Below are 24,148 nucleotides of genomic sequence, written 5' to 3' on the forward strand. Positions count from 1 at the left end.
TTATTTTGTCTAAAAATAAGATTTATGTATTTGAATTGCATAACAAATTTCCATGCATTTGGATTACATAGTTTTAACTAGGGATGGGCGATATATCGCACGATATTGTTATGCGCATCTCGTCAGTAAAGCCGGTTCCCTTGATTAGTAGTAAATTATGGGGTGAGATTTCGGTCAGAATTCTGCGCGCGCAAGATCATATTTTGAGCGTGCAAAAGGGCATTTCGCACGCACGTGAACTGAGTTTTGCGGAGAAATGTTCGTCTCGCAGATAAGAAAATATTGCGAGCGAACGAAAATCAATTTTGCATTTAAAATAAGTATTTGGATGTGCGCGGACGTTCTCTTTCGCGTGTGCAAGTTTCACTTTCTTGCTCCTTTCATACCAGCCGTGAGCGCTCTCTAAGCGCAGACGGCTCGCTTGCTCAACACAACCCAGCGTTACAATATGCCATAATTCCAGCCAATCAGAGATGAGACTGCTAAATTCTGATTGGCTGGCTTGAAAACCAATCACAAGACTCCCTGCATCTCGACTGCGGAAGAGAACCAGTGCAGTTGAGTGAAGTTGGCAGTAAATTCACAGATTCTAACTTCCCGGGTCAATAACTCGTGAGCTAAACGTTGTTACTGCACAAATAACACCACTTTTTAATCGTAGTAATGTAGACAAGCAGCTACAACCAGAGTTGTATAGTCCAGGGGTCAGAAAGTAGAAGTCCTGCCATATGTTTATTCCACCCATGACCTCAGTCAGCTGATTTCTATCTCCTGGCTGAAAAACTGCTAATTAGCAAATCCAGGTGACTGGAACAAAATTCTGAGCAGGACTTTTACTTTCTGAACCTGGACTTTACACCTCTGAAGAGAACAGAAAAAGAGACGAGCAGAAACACAAGAACTACAACTGACTTCAGACACAGCCTTAGATGAAATCAACTGAAGAGAAAAGAAGACATTAAATCTGTGAAGATCTCAGCAGAGGAGGATTAAACAACTCCACAAACAGCATTACCAGCTTCACTTATTACTGACCAGACTGACTTTATTTCTGTTAGAACTCCTTATTGAGATGTTTCATTTGGAGTTACCATAACAGTGATTAGCGTTTCCATTAGTTGGGCTTCTTAACTCTTATTAAGTTTATTGTCTCTTTTGACTGCTGTGATAGTGTGTCTATCAAACACATTTGCAGCAGCAAAGAAAGCTAAATTTAATCAAGGCAGGTGATTATTGTAACTTGTTGATGGTTATGTAATCATGATGCTAATACCTGAATTACTGATGAAATTTGTATAATAAAATTATTTTGAACAATACATAATATATTGTATAATATATATCATAAACCCTGTGTTACTGCTGCAAGAGATCAAGCAGAATTATACCTATCAGTTGAAATATTTTAACAAACTTGTTTTTTACCTATCATGTGACACACACACTTATCAACAATCAGCGTATGTGTCTCAACAATGGTGACAATCAAAAATATTCAGATAAACTGATCAATTCTGAACATTACAAAAAAGCTACTAAATGTCACTAAAAAAACAACAGCAAAAAATAAAAGCAAATATTTAGAATTAAAAAAAATAATAGGACAATTCAGCTGCATAATTTATTCATGTTGCAATGCATGCTGGGACTTTTGTACTATGCTGGTACCCAGCATGCATTGCAATAAGGTACTTTTGATTGTCACCATTGTTGAGATTAATACGCTGATTATTGATGTTTGTCATAGTAACTTAACATTTAGTGCTTAAGTTTATAAAATTATTCTCACTGATTCTTATAGTACTGCTGTATCTCATGCTTTAGTAATACAGGGTTTGTGTTTTGAAAAAAATATGGATGTGTAAATAATATAATATTTCTGGATCTCATTCTGCTGCAACACAGGGTTTGTAATGTGAAAATATTAATGGAACACAATTGTTAGATTTGAAAAGCACCGGAGGAGCAGAATACTTCATGACGATTATAAAACCATCATCACCTGATATCAGTTCACTTTAGCTTTCTTTGCTGCTGCAAACGTGTTTAACAAACACACTGTCACAACTGCCAGAAAAGACAAAAGATATAATCAGAGTTAAGAACCCAACTAATGGAAACACTAATCACTGTTATGGTGACTTCAAATGAAACACGTTAGAGTTAAACCTCTGTTAATTCTCAATAAAACTTCTGTAGAAGTCTGACATAAATAAAGTCAGTCTGGTCAGTAATAAGTGAAGCTGGTAATGCTGTTTGTGGAGTTGTTTAATCCTCCTCTGCTGAGATCTTCACAGATTTAATATCTTCTTTTCTCTTCAGCTGATCATCATGAAGGCTGTGGCTGAAGTCAGTTGTAGTTCTTGTGTTTCTGCTCATCTCTTTTTCTGTTTTCTTCTTTCCTTCAGTGATTCTGCTTGTTAACAGGCTTATTAAGGCTGAGATGACTCCATATTTAATATACACAGATTTTGTGGCTCAGATAAGGTCCAGTTCTGGTTTATTTCTTTGCTCTTGGCTGACATGTAGTCAGAGGTGTAAAGTCCAGGTTCAGAAAGTAAAAGTCCTTCTCAGTATTTTGTTCCAATCACCTGGATTTGCTAATTCAGACAGGAGAGAGAACTAATTAGTGAAATCAGCTGACTGAGTTCATGGGTGGAATAAACTATGGCAGGACTTCTACTTTCTGACCCCTGGACTACACAACTCTGGCTACAACCTAATTTTCCTCCAAACGAGCTTTCCCTCGCAGTGGACAAAATACATTGATCTATATGCGCAGGCGGCAGCGAGACAGATCCGAAGGGACCTATTGAAAAGTGCAAAACCCGAAAAGCGTTACTACGAAAACAGTCAATAACTTCACTGTCACACACTATAGTGTCATCAAATTCAGTTCACACATCACTGCTGTCCTGATGGTTATACTACAACACTTATTTTGTATAATTATCGTTTTGCATATTTTTTTTGATTATTATTTATGAAAAATATTCAAAAACTTCACTGTAATTCACTGTATTGTTGGCAAATTCAGTTCACACATCACTGCTGTCCTGATAGTTATACAACAACACTTATTTTGGGAAAAATATAGATTTTAAATTGTATATAGCCTACTATTGTAAATGTAGAAGTTTTATGATTTTTGTGAAAAATATTCAATAACTTTACTGTAATTCACTCTATTGTTGCCAAATTCAGTTCACACATCACTGATGTCCTGATGGTTATACTACAACACTTATTTTGGAAAAAATGTTTTTTTTTTTAAGTTGTATATACAATTGTAAATTTATGATTTTTTTTTAATGATTTTTATGAAAATATTCAATAACTTCACTGTAATTCACTGTATTGTTGCCTAATTTAGTTCACACATCACTGCTGTCCTGAAGGTTATACTACAACACTTATGTGGGGAAAATATATATTTTACATTTTATACAATTGTAAATGTATAAATTTGATGATTTTTATGAAACATATTCAATAACTTTACTGTAATTCACTGTATTGTAGGGCTGGGAGATATATCGCACGATATTGTTATGCGCATCTCAACAGTAAAGCCGGTTCCTTGATTAGTAGTAAATCACCATCACCTGCTTTCAGATGGAGAGGCATTTAATACAAAGAGCCGTAGTTAACTGACAAGCTGAGCCAAATCACATCAATATCGCGGACGTATCGCCAGCGATATTTAATGCGATATGGCTCAGCTTGTCAGTTAACTACGGCTCTTTGTACACAGCAAACACTCCTGTGTTAAATTAACACTCCTGGGAGTGAATGAGCTAGTCCACACTCAAGAGTGTTGAAGTTAATGAGATAATTAAGTGATTAATTTAGTGATGATTGAACATTATTGAAGACACCTGATGTAAACAAGCAGAATCACTGAAGGAGAAAATCACAAATTGTAAGTTACCATTATTGTGATGGGTAGTTGCTTTAGTTGGACTCTTGCCCCTTTTATGTGTACTTTAGATTTTGTTTACTTTAGATTTTGTTTGGCTGCTGTATCTGAGTTATAGCCACCAGATGAACAAAGAATAAAGTGATCTAATGGTGATAATATTATGACAATCATCACTTGAGCTTGATCACTGAACTCCTTATTTGCTTATTTCTGACTTATATTAATGTTTTTGACCACAGAGTAGGCTAACTGTGATTCTGCATAAATATCCAGAGGTTTTGATGTAATATAAAGGATTTCTTGAAAGTTGTTTAAAAAAAAAAAAAAATTCTTTTAGGCACACACAGACATCAAAATTCAGTATATGCATCTCAACAATGGTGACGAGCAGAATATTCAATTACAAAAAGTAAATTACATAGGCAATTCAGATCATAATTTATTCATACCGCAATGCATGATGGGAGCCATTAATGAGTTGTGATTGGTGGCAGCCACTGCAACATGCTTTATTATTGTCACCATTGTTGAGATTAACAGACTGATTATTGATGTCTGTTTCTAAAAAAAAGTTAAAAAAAAATGAAAGTACTTTGATCAGAACAATGTTTATAAAATATTATAGATTAAAAAGAAATATACTGAAAATCATATGCTGTAACCTCACAAAGCTGCTGCTAACTAGGTATACCAAACTATCTCAATAACTTTCATTTATCAGATCACAGCATGATTATGTCAAAACATAACCAACACTATCAGATCACACTTTTGTTTGTTCATTTGACTGTTATAAATCAATAACAGCAGACAAACAAAATTTAAAGTGAATGTATAAAGGTCAAGAGTCCAACTAAAGCAACTACCCATCACAATAATGGTAACTTACAATTTGTGATTTTCTCCTTCAGTGATTCTGCTTGTTAACATCAGGTGTCTTCAATAATGCTCAAGCATCACTAAATTAATCACTTAATTATCTCATTAGACCTAAATGCCGCTCCATCTGAAAGCAGGTGATGGTGATTTACTACTAATCAAGGGAACCGGCTTTACTGATGAGATGCGCATAACAATATCGTGCGATATATCTCCCAGCCCTACTGTATTGTTGCTAAATTCAGTTCACACATCACTGCTGTCCTGATGGTTATACAACAACACTTATTTTGGGGAAAATATATTTTAAGTTGTATATACAATTGTACATTTGTGATTTTTTTTAATGATTTTTATGAAAAATATTTAATAACTTCACTGTAATTCACTGTATTGTTGCCAAATTTTGTTCACCCATCACTGCTGTCCTGATAGTTATACAACAATCGAATCTGAATTTACTGCCAACTTTATTCAACTGCACTGGTTCTCTTCCGCAGTCGGTGATGCAGGGAGTCTTGTGATTGGTTTTCAAGCCAGCCAATCAGAATTTAGCAGTCTCATCTCTGATTGGCTGGAATTATGGCATATTGTAACGCTGGGTTGTGTTGAGCAAGCGAGCCGTCTGCGCTTAGAGAGCGCTCACGGCTGGTATGAAAGGAGCAAGAAAGTGAAACTTGCACACGCGAAAGAGAACGTCCGCGCACATCCAAATACTTATTTTAAATGCAAAATTGATTTTCGTTCGCTCGCAATATTTTCTTATCTGCGAGACGAACATTTCTCCGCAAAACTCAGTTCACGTGCGTGCGAAATGCCCTTTTGCACGCTCAAAATGTGATCTTGCGCGCGCAGAATTGTGACCGAAATCTCACCCCATAGTAAATCGCCATCACCTGCTTTCAGATGGAGCGGTGTTAAATTAACACTCCTGGGGCTGGCAGTGTATATGAGTCCACACTCAAGAGTGTTGAAGTTAATGAGATAATTAAGTGATTAATTAAGTGACTATTGAGCATTATTGAAGACACCTGATGTTAACAAGCAGAATCACTGAAGGAGACAATCTCAAATTGTAAGTTACCATTAAGGTGATGGGTGTTTGCTTTAGTTGGGCTCTAGACCCTTATATGTTTACTTCAAATTTTACTGTTGTTTGTCTGCTGTTATTGATTTATAACAGTTAAATGAACAAAGTAAAATGTGATCTGATAGTGTTGGTTATGTTTTGACATAATCATTCTGTGATCTGAAAAAGGAAACTTTTTGAGATAGTTTGGTTTAACTTGTTAGCAGCAGTTTAGTGATTCTTCAGCCTATGGTTATCAGTACTTTACTTATAATTCAAAATATGTATTAAACATTGTTCTGATCAATAGATATTCAGATTACTTCATTTAAAACACAGACATTAATAATCAGCCTGTAAATCTCAACAATGGTGACAATAATAAAGCATGTTGCAGTGGCTGCCACCAATCACAACTCATTAATGGCTCCCATCATGCAATGCGGTATGAATAAATTATGATCTGAATTGTCTATGTAATTTACTTTTCCTAATTGAATATTCTGCTCCTCACCATTGTTGAGATGCATAGACTGAATCTTGACATCTCTGTGTGTGCCTAAAAAAAATATATTTTTTTTTAAAAACAACTTTTAAGAAATCCTTTATATTATATCAAAAATTCTGGGCATTTATGCAGATTCACAGTTATGCTTTAACCAACAACATAAATCGAAGTCAGAAAGAAGGATCTTAATGAGTACAGTGATCAAGTTCAAATGATGAATGTTATAATATAACCAACATCATTAGACAACTCTTTTCTTTGTTCAACTGGCAGTTACAATTCAGATACAACAACAAAACAAAATCTAGAGTAAACATATAATGGTCTAGAGCCCAACTAAAGCAAACACCCATCATCACAATGGTAACTTACAATTTGTGATTTTCTCCTTCAGTGATTCTGCTTGTTAACATCAGGTGTCTTCAATAATGCTCAATCATCACTCAATTAATCACTTAATTATCTCATTAACTTCAACACTCTTGAGTGTGGACTCATACACTCCCAGGAGTGTTAATTTAACACAGGAGTTTTTGCTGTGTACAAAGAGCCGTAGTTAACTGACAAGCTGAGCCATATCGCATTAATTATCGCTGGCGATACGTCCGCGATAGGGCTGGGCGATATATATCGTGAGATTGTTATGCGCATCTCGTCAGTAAAGCCGGTTCCTTGATTAGCAGTAAATCACCATCACCTGCTTTCAGATGGAGCGGCATTTACTACAAAGAGCCGTAGTTAACTGACAAGCTGAGCCATATCGCGTATCGCCAGCGATAATTAATGCGATATGGCTCAGCTTGTCAGTTAACTACGGCTCTTTGTACACAGCAAAAACTACATGCAACATGCTTTATTATTGTCACCATTGTTGAGATTCACAGGCTGATTATTGATGTCTGTGTTTTAAATGGATTTATTTGAATGTCTTTTGATCAGAACAATGTTTATTTAATATTTTGAATTATAAGTAAAATACTGATAATCATAGGCTGAAGAATCACTAAACTGCTGCTAACAAGTTAAAACAAACTATCTCAATAAGTTTCCTTTTTCAGATCACAGCATGATTATGTCAAAACATAACCAACACTATAAGATAACATTTTACTTTGTTCATTTAACTGTTATAAATCAATAACAGCAGACAAACAACAGTAAATATTATAATAAACATATAATGGTCTAGAGCCCAACTAAAGCAAACACCCATCACCTTAATGGTAACTTACAATTTGTGATTTTCTTCTTCAGTGATTCTGCTTGTTAACATCAGGTATCTTCAATAATGCTCAATCATCACAAAATTAATCACTTAATTATCTCCTCAGCCCTAAATGCCGCTTCATCTGAAAGCAGGTGATGGTGATTTACTACTAATCAAGGAACCGGCTTTACTGACGAGATGCGCATAACAATCTCACGATATATATCGCCCAGCCCTAGTGCACACTACAGAGTTAAAGCGGTGTTGAAGTTAATGAGATAATTAAGTGATGATTGAGCATTAATTATGAACACCTGCTGTTAACAAGCAGAATCACTGAAGGAAAGAGAAACACAAGAACTACAACTGACTTCAGACACAGCCTTACATGAAATCAACTGAAGAGAAAAGAAGACATTAAATCTGTGAAGATCTCAGCAGAGGAGGATTAAACAACTCCACAAACAGCATTACCAGCTTCACTTATTACTAACCAGACTGACTTTATTTCATTTCCGTTTGAATGAAATCAATAGTTGTATTTTAAAGTCACCATGATGGTGGTTAGCGTTTGCTTTAGTTGGGCTCTTGACCCTTGACTCTTTAATATAAATTTTTTTTCTGGCTGCTATAATTATGTGTTTATAAAACACGTTTGTTGCAGCGAAAAAGCCAAGAGAAAAAGAGATCAAGTGATATTGGCTGTTTATTGATGAAGGTGTAATCATCATATTGTGGCCTGATTCACTTATCTTTTTCAGTGTCTAATGCTTTGATTATTGGGGTTATGTGATTTTGTTGTATTTATTATAGTAGCTGTGTGACCTGACAGCATTAGATCCAACAGTTAATCAAATAATATAAAGAATTTTAAAAACATTTAGTGCATTAAACTTTCTCTTCTACATTATTACTTAGACATCAAGAATCAGTGTATGACTCTCAACAATGGTGACAATCAATGAAATGCTTCATACTGCAGTGCATGCTGGGTACCACCAATCAAAACTCACCCATATCTCCCAGCATGCATTGCGGCATTAATAAATTATGCATCAGGATTTTTTGTATCTTTTGTCACCATTGTTGAGATTCATATGCTGTTTCTTGATGTCTGTGCGAGTCTAAGTAGTGCCATAGATTAAAGGTTTTTGTGCACTAACTATTAAAAAAAATATATATATATTGTTTGATAAACAACACTGTTAGATTTCACGCTGTAAAATCAAATAGATTCTGTTATGAATATAACAATATTAAAAGGCATTAGACACTGAACAAAATCAGCGAATGAGGCAATTACATGATGATGACTTTGTCGTCGTCGTCGTCGTCATCATCATCATCATCATCAATAAACAGCCAACATCACCTGATCTCATTTTCTCTTGGCTTTTTTGCTGCAACAAACATGTTTTATAAACACATAATTATAGCAGCCAGAAAAAATGTTATATTAAAAAGTCAAGGGTCAAGAGTCCAACTAAAGCAAATGCTAACCACCATCATGGTGACTTTAAAATACAACTATTGATTTCATTCAAACGGAAATGAAATAAAGTCAGTCTGGTTAGTAATAAGTGAAGCTGGTAATGCTGTTTGAGGAGTTATTTAATCCTCCTCTGCTGAGATCTTCACAGATTTAATTTCTTCTTTTCTCTTCAGTTGATTTCATCTAAGGCTGTGTCTGAAGTCAGTTGTAGTTCTTGTGTTTCTCTTTCCTTCAGTGATTCTGCTTGTTAACAGCAGGTGTTCATAATTAATGCTCAATCATCACTTAATTATCTCCTTAACTTCAAGACCGCTTTAACTCTGTAGTGTGCACACATATGAACACTGAGCAGTGTTAATTTAACATGAGCGTTTTTCTGTGTACTACATAAATCTTACCTGTTTCATTTACATATGACTGACAAATATAAATCACATTCAGTTTATAAATACAATTACATAAATCTTATCTGTTTCATTTATGTATGACTTAAAAATATTAATCACATTCAGATTATTGATTGGTTTATGTTAAAACTATGTAATAATTTGTTATGCAATTCAAATACATAAATCTTATGTTTAGACACAATTTTTTTTTTGAGTGTAGCAACATTGTGCCGGCCCAGATCTGGCCCACATCTGGCACTTGTGAAATGCGGATCTGGCCCACATGCAGCAGAGAATGACGGCCCTTGGGTGGCCCACTCCTGTTTGCCAGATCTGGGCCACAAGCAGGCCATAGCAATGCCACATGTCAGCCAAGAGCAAAGAAATAAACCAGAACTGGACCTTATCTGAGCCACAAAGTCTGTGTATATTAAATATGGAGTCATTTCAGCCTTAATAAGTCTGTTAACAAGCAGAATCACTGAAGGAAAGAAGAGAACAGAAAAAGAGACGAGCAGAAACACAAGAACTACAACTGACTTCAGACACAGTCTTAGATGAAATCAACTGAAGATAAAAGAAGACATTAAATCTGTGAAGATCTCAGCAGAGGAGGATTAAACAACTCCACAAACAGCATTACCAGCTTCACTTATTACTAACCAGACTGACTTTATTTCTGTCAGACGTCTACAGAAGTTTTTATTGAGAATTAACAGAGGTTTAACTCTAATGTGTTTCATTTGAAGTCACCATAACAGTGGTTAGTGCTTCCATTAGTTGGGCTCTTAACTCTTGTTATATCTTTTGTTTTTTTTTAGCCGTTGTGACGGTGTGTTTGTCAAACACATTTGCAGCAGCAAAGAAAGCTAAAGTGAAACGAGATCAGGTGATGATGATTACCTGTTGATGGTTTTGTAATCGTCAAGAAGTAACCTGTTTGACTGCTGTCTTTGGAATCTAACAATTGTGTTGATCCATTAATATTTTCACATTACAAACCCGGTGTTCCTGCAGCATGAGATCTAGCAATATTATAACAGTCAGTCTAAAGCTATGTTAAACAGTCTAAGCTAAACAGTCTATGCTGCAGGAACACAGGGTTTGTGATGTGAAAATATTAATGGATCAACACAGTTGTTAAATTCCAAAGACAGCAGTCAAACAGGTTACTTCATGACAATTATAAAACCATCAACACATAATCATCATCACCTGATCTCGTTTCACTTTAGCTTTCTTTGCTGCTGCAAATGTGTTTGACAAACACAGCGGCCAAAAAGAGACAAAAGATATAACAAGAGTTAAGAGCCCAACTAATGGAAGCACTAACTACTGTTATGGTGACTTCAAATGAAACAGATTAGAGTTAAACCTCTGTTAATTCTCAATAAAAACTTCTGTAGACGTCTGACAGAAATAAAGTCAGATCTGGCAAACAGGAGTGGGCCACCCAAGGGCCGTCATTCTCTGCTGCATGTGGGCCAGATCCGCATTCCACAAGTGCCAGATGTGGGCCAGATCTGGGCCGGCACAATGTTGCTATGTGGGTAACCTCTGTTAATTCTCAATAAGAATTTCTGAAGACGTCTGACAGAAATAAAGTCAGTCTGGTTACTAATAAGTGAAGCTGGTAATGCTGTTTGTGGAGTTGTTTAATCAGATCTTGAGAGATTTGATGTATTTTATCTTCAGTTGATTTCATGTTCAACAATACATATTAGGGATGGGCGATATATCGCATGCGATTGTTATGCGCATCTCGTCAGTAAAGCCGGTTCCTTGATTAGTAGTAAATCGCCATCACCTGCTTTCAGATGGCGCGGCATTTACTACAAAGAGCCGTAGTTAACTGACAAGCTGAGCCAAATCACATCAATATCGCGGATGTATCGGCAGCAATAATTAATGCGATATGGCTCAGCTTGTCAGTTAACTACGGCTCTTTGTACACAGCAAAAACTCCAGTAAATTAACACTGCTGGGAGTGTATGAGTCCACACTCAAGAGTGTTAAAGTTAATGAGATAATTAAGTGATTAATTTAGTGATGATTGAACATTATTGAAGACACCTGATGTTAACAAGCAGAATCACTGAAGGAGAAAATCTCAAATTGTAAGTTACCATTGTGGTGATTGGTGTTTGCTTTAGTTGGGCTCTTGACCATTATATGTTTACTTTAGATTTTGTTTGGCTGTTGTATCTGAATTGTAACTGCCAGTTGAACAAAGAAAAAAGAGATCTGTTGCTGTTGGTTACATTATAACATTCATCATTTGAACCTGATCACTGAACTCATTAAGATCTTTCATTCTGACTTCGATTTATGTTGTTGGTTAGAGAATCTGCATAAATGGCCAGAATTTTTTATATAATTTAAAGGATTTCTTAAAAGTTGTTTTTTTTTAAAAATCGTTCTTTTAAGCACACACAGATGTCAAGATTCAGTCTATGCATCTCAACAATGGTGACGAGCAGAATATTCAATTAGGAAAAGTAAATTACATAGACAATTCAGATCATAATTTATTCATACTGCAATGCATGATGGGAGCCATTAATGAGTTGTGATTGGTGGCAGCCACTGCAACATGCTTTATTATTGTCACCATTGTTGAGATTCACAGGCTGATTATTGATGTCTGTGTTTTAAATGAATTTATCTAAATGTCTTTTGATCAGAACAATGTTTATTAAATATTTTGAATTATAAGTAAAGTACTGATAATCATAGGCTGAAGAATCACTAATTTGCTGCTAACAAGTTAAACCAAACTATCTCAATAAGTTTCCTTTTTCAGATCACAGCATGATTATGTCAACACATAACCAACACTATAAGATAACATTTTACTTTGTTCAATTAACTGTTATAAATCAATAACAGCAGACAAACAACAGTAAATATTAAAGTAAACATATAATGGTCTAGAGCCCAACTAAAGCAAACACCCATCACCTTAATGGTAACTTACAATTTGTGATTTTCTCCTTCAGTGATTCTGCTTGTTAACATCAGGTGTCTTCAATAATGCTCAATCATCACTAAATTAATCACTTAGTTATCTCATTAACTTTAACACTCTTGAGTGTGGACTCATATACACTCCCAGCCCCAGGAGTGTTAATTTAACACCGCTCCATCTGAAAGCAGGTGAAGGTGATTTACTACTAATCAAGGAACCGGCTTTACTGATGAGATGCGCATAACAATCGCATGCGATATATCGCCCATCCCTAATACATATTCATCAATAATGCACAATCATTATTCAATCACTTAATTATCTCATTACCTTCAACACTGATTAAGTGTTATATTAAACAGGTTGTAGTGTGCACACTAAACAGTGTTCATTTCATCTGGGCAAACCCATGTGGGGCCTACATGGAAACTGGGGGCAAAACTGGCTGGGCCCCAGTTAGATAGCCCAGGTCAAACCCATTTGGGCCCCACATGGCTGTGCTGGCTGGGAAGGACAGTAGGGCTGGGCGATTTAAATCGCGATATTGATATGCGCAGCTCGTCAGTAAAGCCGGTTCCTTGATTAGTAGTAAATCTCCATCACCTGCTTTCAGATGAAGCGGCATTTAGGGCTGAGGAGATAATTAAGTGATTAATTTAGTGATGATTGAGCATTATTGAAGACACCTGATGTTAACAAGCAGAATCACTGAAGGAGAAAATCACAAATTGTAAGTTACCATTAAGGTGATGGGTGTTTGCTTTAGTTGGGCTCTAGACCATTATCTGTTTTCTTTAATAGTTATTGCTGTTTGTCTGCTGTTATTGATTTATAACAGTTAAATGAACAAAGTAAAATGTTATCTTATAGTGTTGATTATGTTTTGACATAATCATACTGAGATCTGAATAATGAAACATATTAAGATAATTTGGTTTAACTTCTTAGCAGTAGTTTTGTGATTCTTCAGCCTATGATTATCAGGACTGTACTTATAATTCAAAATATTTAATAAACATTGATCTGATCAAAAAGATGTTCAGACATATTGATTTAAAACACAAACATCAATAATCAGCCTGTGAATCTCAACAATGGTGACAATAATAAAGCATGTTGCAGTGGCTGCCACCAATCACAACTCATTAATGGCTCCCATCATGCATTGCGGTATGAATAAATTATGATCTGAATTGTCTATGTAATTTACTTTTCCTCATTGAATATTCTGCTCGTCACCATTGTTGGGATGCATAGACTGAATCTTGACATCTGTGTGTGCCTAAAAGAGTGATTTTTTTTTAAACAACTTTTAAGAAATCCTTTATATTGTATCAAAAATTCAGGGCATTTATGCAGATTCACTAACCAACAACATAAATCGAAGTCAGAAAGAAGGATTTTAATGAGTTCAAAATATAACCAACTCCATCAGATCACTTTTTTCTTTGTTCAACTGGTGACTATAATTCAGAAACAACAGACAAACAAAATCTAAAGTTAATAATATAAGGGTCAAGAGTCCAACTAAAGCAACCATTGATCGTCATAACGGTAACTTACAATTTGAGATTTTCTCCTTCAGTGATTCTGCTTGTTAACATCAGGTGTCTTCAATAATGATCAATCATCACTAAATTAATCACTTAATTATATCATTAACTTAAACACTCTTGAGTGTGGACTCATACACTCCCAGGAGTGTTAATTTAACACTGGAGTTTTTGCTGTGTACAAAGAGCCGTAGTTAACTGACAAGCTGAGCGATATCGCATTAATTATCGCTGGCGATACGTCCGCGATATTAATGCGATATGGCTCAGCTTGTCAGTTAACTACGGCTCTTTGTAGTAAATGCCGCTCCATCTGAAAGCAGGTGATGGTGATTTACTACTAATCAAGGAACCGGCTTTACTGACGAGATGCGCATAACAATCTCACTGAAGGAGAACATCTCAAATTGTAAGTTACCATTATTGTGATGGGTATTTGCTTTAGTTGGGCTCTTGACCCTTTTATGTGTACTTTAGATTTTGTTTGGCTGTTGTATGAAACAAAGAATAAAGTGATCTGATGGTGTTGGTTATATTATGACAATCATCATTTGAGCTTGATCACTGAACTCCTTATTTGCTTATTTCTGACTTAAATTTATGTTGTTGACCACAGAATAACTGTGATTCTGCATAAACATCCAGAATTTTATATGTAATATAAAGGATTTCTTAAAAGTTGTTAAAAAAAAATAAAAGATCTTTATTTTAGGCACACACAGACATCAAAATTCAGTCTATGCATCTCAACAATGGTGACGAGCAGAATATTCAATTACGAAAAGTAAATTACATAGGCAATTCAGATCATAATTTATTCATACCACAATGCATGATGGGAGCCATTAATGAGTTGTGATTGGTGGCAGCCACTGCAACATGCTTTATTACTGTCACCATTGTTGAGATTCACAGACTGATTATTGATGTCTGTGTTTCTAAAAAAAATAATTCGAAAGTATTTTGATCAGAACAATGTTCATTAAATATTATGGGTTATAAGAAATATACTGGAAATCACATGCTGTAGACTCACAAAGTTGCTGCTAACAAGCTAAACCAAACTATCTCAATAAGTTTCATTTTTCAGATCACAGCATGATTATGTCAAAACATAACCAACACTATCAGATCACACTTTTCTTTGTTCATTTGGCTGTTATAAATCAATAACAGAAGACAAACACAATTTAAAGTGAATGTATAAGGATCAAGAGCCCAACTAAAGCAAACACTGATCGCCAAAACGGTGGCTTACAATTTGTGATTTTCTCCTTCAGTGATTCTGCTTGTTAACATCAGGTGTCTTCAATAATGCTCAAGTTATCGGCTTTACTGATGAGATGCGCATAACAATATCGTGCGATATATCGCCCAGCCCTAATGTCAGCTGAATGTGCGGAAGGCTTTTCAGAGAAGATAAGGCAGTGTATTTTAGCACAATTCACACCCAGCGGTAATTCAAGAAATAAATCTCTGAATGCGCCACGTGAAACTTCTTCCGACCTTTTACCATCGTGTCAATAGATTTTGATTAATATGAGCGAGGAAGAGAGAGCAAGAGTGAAGAGAGTGCGCGCGCGCGACCGGGGCTCTCTCTGCTCGTTCTTTCAGTTAAGGGTGCATGTTAACTGAAAGAACGAGCAGTCATCTACATTAGACTACTCACCGATCAAATAAGGCTTTGGCGGCCGGCAAAAAATTTTCAATGCAGGAAAAACCCTGATGTCTCTTAAAGGTGAACTAAGTAACTTTTTTACCTTAACTGAACAGCTTCGGAGTCATTGGAATGGTTATATTACTTATTTCGGGTTGAATGGTGGTCGTTTCGCACCCCCCTGGTGCCCGTGAGCGGAAAATACGCACTTGCAACTTTGAGACGGCGGGCCGCCGGCCACCGCGTCAGAAAGTCTCGCGTGATATCAGGTCTCGCGATGTAAACAACTGCTTTACGGCCAAAAGAAATCTGCTAAAATGCTGTCATTATTGCGCTCCCTCACGCTGTTTGAACCCGAATGAAGAAGACGTTTTAAAGAATGTCCCATCTGCTTTGATGTCGTTGATCTACTAGCCTCTGGTGTCCGAGAATCGCCTACGAGTTTTTACAACAGTGTTGTCAAATATCTATTCCGAAGCTGTGGGGGGAGCTCTAGAGAGAAACCTGCGAGCAAAAAGCGAGAATACAGCGAAGAAATCCCGAAGTTACTGAGCCCCGCTTTAAATGACTGAAATAGAAGCGAACTCACAAACAGGTTTGGCAGCAAGCCAGCCAGCCGGGTACCCAGTTTGTTTAAGCGCGAGCGCGAACGATGAACGAACACCACGTCACATGATATCGCTCAGGTCCTACTCGCAACATATACATAAATCCACGCGAATTTTAGAATAAAGGCCTGCACTTCACACAAATTGAAACTCATATGCCTAGTTGGCTGGGGGTTTGAAAATGTAATACCTCGTCAGATGACGTTTATTACTTTTTAATACTTTTTAATGCCCTTAATTTTGGCTAATTTCATTTACTACCTTTTAATACCTTTTACAACCCCGCGGACACCCTGCATACTGCAGTGCATGCTGGGATTTTTGTAATATGGTGATACCCAGCATGCATTGCAGCATCAAATTTTTTGTTTATTGTCACCATTGTTGAGATTCATATGCTGATTTTTGATGTCTGTGTGTCTGGTTAAACCTGAAGATCAAAATATTGTATGCGCTATACATATTTAAAATTACACGATAAATGGTTGGTGCCAATTGTATTTCTCATGCTGTAGTTTCACAGGTTAGGCAAAGCAAAACCCTCAAATGACAAAACATTATTTAGTAACTTTAGATATGCTATCATTTAAAAAAGAAGAAAAAAATAGCACACATTTGCTGATTTTACTGCTTTACAATGGTATATTGTTGCAGAGAAAAACTGATATAGGAAATGAAGGGTCAACAGCCCAACTAAAGAAAACACTGATCTCCATAATGGTGGCATTGTATTTTTAACAATAAAACACCAACATCTAAACCTCTGTTAATTCTCAAAAATACCTTCTGTAGAAGCATGGCAGAAATAAGTGAAGCTGGTAATGCTGTTTGTGGAGTTGTTTAATCCTCCTCTGCTGAGATCTTCATTTATTTATTCAGACAATATTATGTTTTTTGAGTAACAGATAGGATAGTTTTTCAGATCAGAAAAACAAAACAAAAAAAACTTTAAGTAGCCATCGACACCACAGCCAGCAGACGTATTTATGCTTCGTAATGTTCGACACATTTAACTGGGAGTGGGGCCGTCCACACTGTTTTATCCATTGTAGGCACTGCTCACGTTGTGCTTTCGGCTTTGGGAATGGAAAGAACACAAGTCCTCCAGACAATCTCTCGGGGTATCTAGTGTCCGATTTACAAACGCCGTGGGCGCACGCTTCACCATCTTGCTAATGTTTGTCGGACCTGCTCACATAGTAACGGTTGCTATGATGTGTGATTGGACAATGGCCGTTTTGGGGGAGGGGCCGGCGAAAGGTCAATTGTCCTATTATTTTTGTTTACTTCTAAATATTTGCTTTTATTTTTTGCTGTTGTTTTTGTTGTGATTTTTTTCAGTGATGTTCTGAATTGATCGGTTTATCTAAATATTTGTGATTGTCACCATTGTTGAGATTCATACGCTGATTGTTGAAATATGTGTGTGTCAGCATAAGCTAAAGTTTTGATCTCATGTTTGTTAAAGGGGTCATATAATGGTACATGCACTTTTACAAGTTGATTGCACTGAAATGTCTGTTGGCAGTGCCTGTACACAACCATCCTATCATGATAAAAATCCATCCAGTGGTTTTGTTTTAATCTCCTTATATGTTTGACCATCTCTGAAATCAAGCCGTTCGATATTGTGACGTCATAAGATCGTACGCCCCTCCCGCTATTGTGATTGACAGCCGTGTTTCAACACAAGACCGGCCCTGAGCAAGCTGTGACAGCCGTTGTCATAGTAGTCCGCCATTGTTGATATGCTGGAGTAGAATGGCGTCTAAGCGATTGTGGTGTTCTGTTCTTAGATGTAATAAGGAACACAGCAGTCATTTGGATGTTCCTAAATCCGAGCCGTTGAAGAAGCAGTGGCTGAGTTTTGTTTTTGAAGCGATATGCCCAAAGGATTGACGCGGGGATTCCCTCACGGGGATTCCCCACGATCGTCTGTGCTTTCATGTTTGCGCGAATCATTTCACACCAGACAGCTTCACAAACGAGAAAAAACGTGTTCCTGCTGAACCTCCAGAAGATGTGAGTGTAATGTTTTATTAACCTTTATATTAGTATTTATATTAATCTTTGCGAAATTTGCAAACCTTGCTGCAGGCTTCACGATGAATGCGTCTAAGGTTTACACTCAGGGTACATTACGGCATGTTTTCTATGTACGACGTTCTCAATATAATTCATAATCCCACGTTTATAACGAATAACACGTGGTTATTGTGTTAGATAGGGTCAGAGAATGTCTAATACGGTGTACCCACAGAACAGAGGGGCGGGGTGAGCAAAGCTCAGTATCATTTAAAGACACATGCACTGAAACGGCGTGCTGAAAACAGAGCTGTTTTTGACCAGGTAAAATTAGTGTTTTCTTACAATACTAATGAGAATTTTTAATTAAAGTATATTACAAACTTTTAATTTAGACCCTAAAGAATCATATTAGCTTGTACAAAAATGGCATTATATGACCCCTTTAAAAGCTTTAAACTGACTGTTATAATATTGCTAGATCTCATGCTGCAGGAACACCGGGTTTGTAATGTGAAAATATTAATGGATCAACACAATTGTTAGATTCCAAAGACAGCAGTCAAACAGGTCATGACGATTATAAAACCATCAACAGATAATCATCATCACCTGATCTCGTTTCACTTTAACTTTCTTTACTGCTTTGACAAACACACCATCACAGCGGCCAAAAAAAGACAAAAGATATAACAAGAGTTAAGAGCCCAACTAATGGAAGCACTAACCACTGTTATGGTGACTTCAAATGAAACACATTAGAGTTAAACCTCTGTTAATTCTCAATAAAAACTTCTGTAGACGTCTGACACAGGGGCGGACTTTACCATTAGGCAAAGGTCGGCAATTGCCTTGGGCCCCAAGCTACCTAGGGGCCCCCAAAATGCCCCATTAATTTATGCTTAAGTTTTTTTTTTTTTTTCGCAAATTATATATTTCTAAATCTCCATTTGCGAAAAATGGCATCAAATCATTAGTCGCAGAAAGGAGGGGGCCCCCCACCTCACTACATTGGACTATTCCATTATCTCACGCATCTGCGAAAGTGACAAGGGTGTATTGCGACAAAAAACTGACAGAGAAAAAGAAGTGATTGACAGAGTGTACAGAGTAGTAGAGTAAAAATGAAGCGAAGCTACACAAGCGGTGCTGAAAAAAGGAGGAAAAATTGCAGAATAAGGTAACAAACTTTTTTGTGATGCCCGCTGACAATGACAACAACGATACAGGAAATACACAAACAGAGCAAGATGAGTCTAAACGTGAAAATTAAAAGTTTCGAAGTTATCCAAGCGTCTCAAATAAAAGAAAAAAAAGACTCAGATACTGTAAGTAGGCTATTTGGGAAAGCTGCCAAAGATGACAAACTTTTTTATGGCTAGGAACAACAAACGTCCAACGCACAGAAAGATCGTGAAGCAAAGAGGACATGGAGACCGACAGACAAAACAGAGCAGTTTAAATTACTTATGATATGAAAAATCTCAGGTCTCAGATTCTGTCAATTCTATTACGAAATAATAAATACCGTTTGGAGCTTGTAATGTGACGTGACCGATCCCTAGAGGCACGTGAACTGATCATCTTCGGTAATAACTTACCAAAATGTATTCCTTATTCATAATATCGACCAATCAGTGTTTTTCAACCGCGGAAAGAGGTAAAACAGCTGGAGAACAATCGTCACATAACATTTAGCCTAACGTTCCTCAGGAAAGCCATTTAGTTACCATAATATAGGCTATAGCATGTTAGTTGACTAGAAAAATAAGATATAAAGAGTATTTAGCTAAATAGGGCCTATGTGTAGGCCTACTATATTATTTATTTAGTATATTGTTTACTTATAATTTAATTATAATAAAAAAGCATTGTTTAATTTTAGTTATTTTTAACCTTAAATAATACCAGCTGATATGGCTCTCTGTATGTTCACAGCATTATGTGAGTTTTTTTTTCTTGAGAAAAATTAACGCCTATCTTGTGTACCTAATATGTATCCAAATGAGTCAATATTGAATCAAATCACAAGAATTGAATCGAAATGGTGAAATTTGTCAAGCAAAAAAAAAAAAAAAAAAAAAAAAAACAGAGCTTACCAGAAATTGTACCATGTAAACATTGTAACGTTTCTGTTTAGGAGTGAATAAGTGTATGCAAGGTTTAAAGGGGAAGTTTTATTTCTCCTCTCCAACCTTTACCTGCCTATTCACCATTCAGTCTGTAAAAAAAAGATTTCGCTCTCTTTTAAAGGTGCAGTGTGTGATTTTTAGACGTCACAATAAGTCGTTCTTCATAGAAGGGGGTTCCCGCGGTTATGTAGATATAAATGACTCATTCTAAGGTAATAAGAACATAACAGTTCATTAAGTAAGGTCTTTATACACCACTGAAAACATAGTTATGGATCTTATATTGCATTTCTGTCAATAGATCCTCAGAAATATGACACATTGCACCTTTAAAGATCGGATGGGGGGCCCATACATACCTTCGCCTTGGGCCCCCAATTTGCTAAATCCGCCACTGGTCTGACAGAAATAAAGTCAGTCTGGTTAGTAATAAGTGAAGCTGGTAATGCTGTTTGTGGAGTTGTTTAATCCTCCTCTGCTGAGATCTTCACAGATTTAATGTCTTCTTTTATCTTCAGTTGATTTCATCTAAGACTGTGTCTGAAGTCAGTTGTAGTTCTTGTGTTTCTGCTCGTCTCTTTTTCTGTTCTCTTCTTTCCTTCAGTGATTCTGCTTGTTAACAGACTTATTAAGGCTGAAATGACTCCATATTTAATATTCACAGACTTTGTGGCTCAGATAAGGTCCAGTTCTGGTTTATTTCTTTGCTCTTGGCTGACATGTGGCATTGCTATGGCCTGCTTGTGGCCCAGATCTGGCAAACAGGAGTGGTCTGCCCAAGGGCCGTCATTCCACGCTGCATGTGGGCCAGATCCGCATTCCACAAGTGCCAGATGTGGGCCGGATCTGGGCCGAAACAATGTTGCTATGTGGTTAACTGTCCCACTTTACCCACTGTCCCTCCAGTATTCACCATAATAGACACATACAGAATTAACACAAACAATATAGGGATTTAAATAAATTTGCACTTTTAATTTTGGTTAGTATAATAATGCATTGGAGATTAAAGTTATACAAAATGAAAAGAGAAATGCTAATAAATTAAAATAAATTGTTATGGTATAATTATCTTTCTCATGTCACCTGTGATCTCTGCTTACCACACCAGGGAATATTTTTCTCTGTACATCAGGGGGACAAAAGTTGTCCGGTTTCACACAATAAATCACATGGATCATCCAGGTCAGTATTTATCACGGGGGTTATGTATAGCTTTTTAGTTCTGAAACAATGTGCATAATTTAGATACTAAGTTTCAACATAGTGAGCTCAATTAATGCATAACATTGGACACAACCCAATTTGTCTTAAGGTCTGCATTTGACGATGTGAGCCAGAATGACATCCCTACTTATTTGGTAAGAGTGTGCAAAACATCAAGCCATTTCTTTACAAGCCATTAAGACCAAATAAACTTAAAGGATTTTTCTAGGATACAGTGCTTTATCTAATCATAATGAAAGCTAAAGTTTCATTCAGCAAGTTTCAGTATGTACTGTAAATGTTTGTGAGCATAAACCATCTCTTGCATTTCCTTATATTTTCTCTTAGGTGAGCAGTGCAGGGGTTTCGCGATACAGTAACAGAGGCATCAATAGATCCTTGGTCTTGCCAAAAAATGGGGCATTTACTCGTCATTGCAACGATTTTGAACAAGGTCTTCAAATACATGAATGTGTAATCATGAAGAACGGCCGGCCTGCTTTCACTGAAGAAATCATCATTCATTCAACTGATTAAAGGATGGGGGGTCTTTAATCTCTTTCATCTTTTGGGGTCTTTCGTTAACATTCATTTCACTTGCCAACCATATTTGCAACTCATTCAGGCAGCAATTTCACTCATGCAAGATCAACTTATGTATTTGAATGGAAAATGTATAAATATCACTGATTTTAAACTGTTTGATGAACTCAAATTTTAAATTGTACTGTTTGTGAATATGGTTCAGTTAATACTGTCTGCTGTCACTTTACTATGCTTTTTTGATATATATTTCATCATCATAAAGAAACCCATTTGACAAATGTCATCACTGACCAAAAGAGGTTACTTGTTATTAATCAATTCCCATCATGAATATTTATTGTTACCAAAAATCAAACATTCTGAATTTTAATTTCTAAATACTTTGCGAGTAAAGCAATATTAGCACACACACACTAACATCAAGAATCATCTTATGAGTCTCAACAATGGTGACATGCTTCATGCTGCAATGAATACTGGGAGCCATTAGTTTTATAATAGGGTGGTTCCCAGCATGCATTGCTGCACGAAGCATGTCACCATTGTTGATATTCATATGCTAATTCCTGATGTCTGTGTGTGTCTTAAATAATTTTCTCTACAATGTTCAAAAAGAAAATCATTTTTTGCTAATTTATAGTGGTGGGCGATACTGCAAATTTTGGTATCGATCCTATACCAAGTAAATACAGGGCCAACATCGCCGATATCGATACTGATACCAATACTTTTTCATTTTAAAAGCATGCACTTGAACTTGTATGCACTTTCCTGTGCTAGAGCAGTGTGTTATGATTTATGAGGTGAATGCATCATTAATATGCTAAATCTGAATACGTTTTCATGACTACTAAATATTTTGTGATTTGTGCTCTCAACTCGCCTGTAATTAGTCAGTGACTTTTACAAAACTACCCTAATTATAGTACTAGCCTACTGTTCAAAAGTTTGGGGTCTGTAAGATTTTTAAATCTCTTCTGCATTTATTTGATAAAAAATACAGTAAAAACTGTAATATTACAATTTAGCATAGGTTTTCTATGTCATGGTAAACTGTAATTTATTCATGTGATCAAAGCTGAATTTTCCGCATCATGATGATAATTCATTTTAATATGCTGATTTGCTGCTCAGGAAACATTTCCTATTATTATGTTGAAAACCGTTTCATGTTTTTGTGGAAGCCATGAGACATTTTATGCAGAATTATTTGATGAACAAAGTTGAAAGAACAGCATTTATATGAAGTAGATTTTTAGATATATTTTTTAACAGTGTAAAACCCTTGACTGTCACTTTTGATCAATTTAATACATCAATCCTTGTTGAATAAAAATATTAATTTCATTAAAAAAATCTTACTGACGTCAACATTTTGAACGGTTATGTACACTTTTGGTTTGTTTATTGCGAAATAACTCCCGATTGTTTCTCTGTCATCTAAGCAAGGATTTTTTTCCCAAACGTACTGGGCCTGTGAGCTCATATGCTGTGAGCGAAGCACCAGCATCGAACGCTCTCTGTGATTGATTGGTTTCGTCTTGTATCCAGATGACTAGGAGAAAAAGTTACATCCTACACAATTATCCGCTAACATCAGAGGTGGAGAGTCCAGGGGTCAGAAAGTAAAAGTCCTGCCATATATTTATTCCACCCATGAACTCACACAGCAAACACTCCAGTGTTAAATGAACTCTCCTGTGAGTTTATTTGGCTCCAGACTAGGGCTGGGCGATATATATATATCGTGAGATTGTTATGCGCATCTCGTCAGTAAAGCCGGTTCCTTGATTAGTAGTAAATCGCCATCACCTGCTTTCAGATGGAGCGGCATTTACTACACAGTAAAATCCCCAGTGTTAAATCAGCACTGCTCAGAGCACATATGGTCCCACTCTACATGGTGTTAAAGTAACACTGAAGCAGTGTTAAAGTTAATGAGACAATTAAGTGATCAATTGAGTGATGATTGAGCATTAGTGATGAA

At 36.3% G+C, this 24,148-nt stretch overlaps 2 protein-coding genes across 2 annotated transcripts in view; both read left to right on the forward strand.

Annotated features, from left to right (window-relative positions):
• LOC308700771 (uncharacterized protein) overlaps positions 1–23,530 on the forward strand; it is a 35,692-nt gene extending 12,162 nt beyond the window's left edge. The window contains exons 2-4 of the mRNA XM_081382540.1: positions 21,521–21,594; positions 21,725–21,770; positions 21,964–23,530. Of these exons, the coding sequence (XP_081238666.1) occupies positions 21,521–21,594; positions 21,725–21,770; positions 21,964–22,152 (309 nt within the window). The 3' untranslated portion in view covers positions 22,153–23,530. The remainder of the gene's footprint in view (positions 1–21,520; positions 21,595–21,724; positions 21,771–21,963) is intronic.
• Positions 1–24,148, forward strand: part of LOC308695541 (uncharacterized protein) — a gene marked incomplete at both ends in the record, with an annotated part of 375,246 nt that overhangs the window by 227,780 nt on the left and 123,318 nt on the right. The window lies entirely within an intron of this gene.

The sequence above is a fragment of the Scardinius erythrophthalmus genome (assembly GCF_964197995.2).
Source record: "Scardinius erythrophthalmus genome assembly, chromosome: 1".
In the NCBI taxonomy this organism is placed as follows: Eukaryota; Metazoa; Chordata; class Actinopteri; order Cypriniformes; family Leuciscidae; genus Scardinius; species Scardinius erythrophthalmus.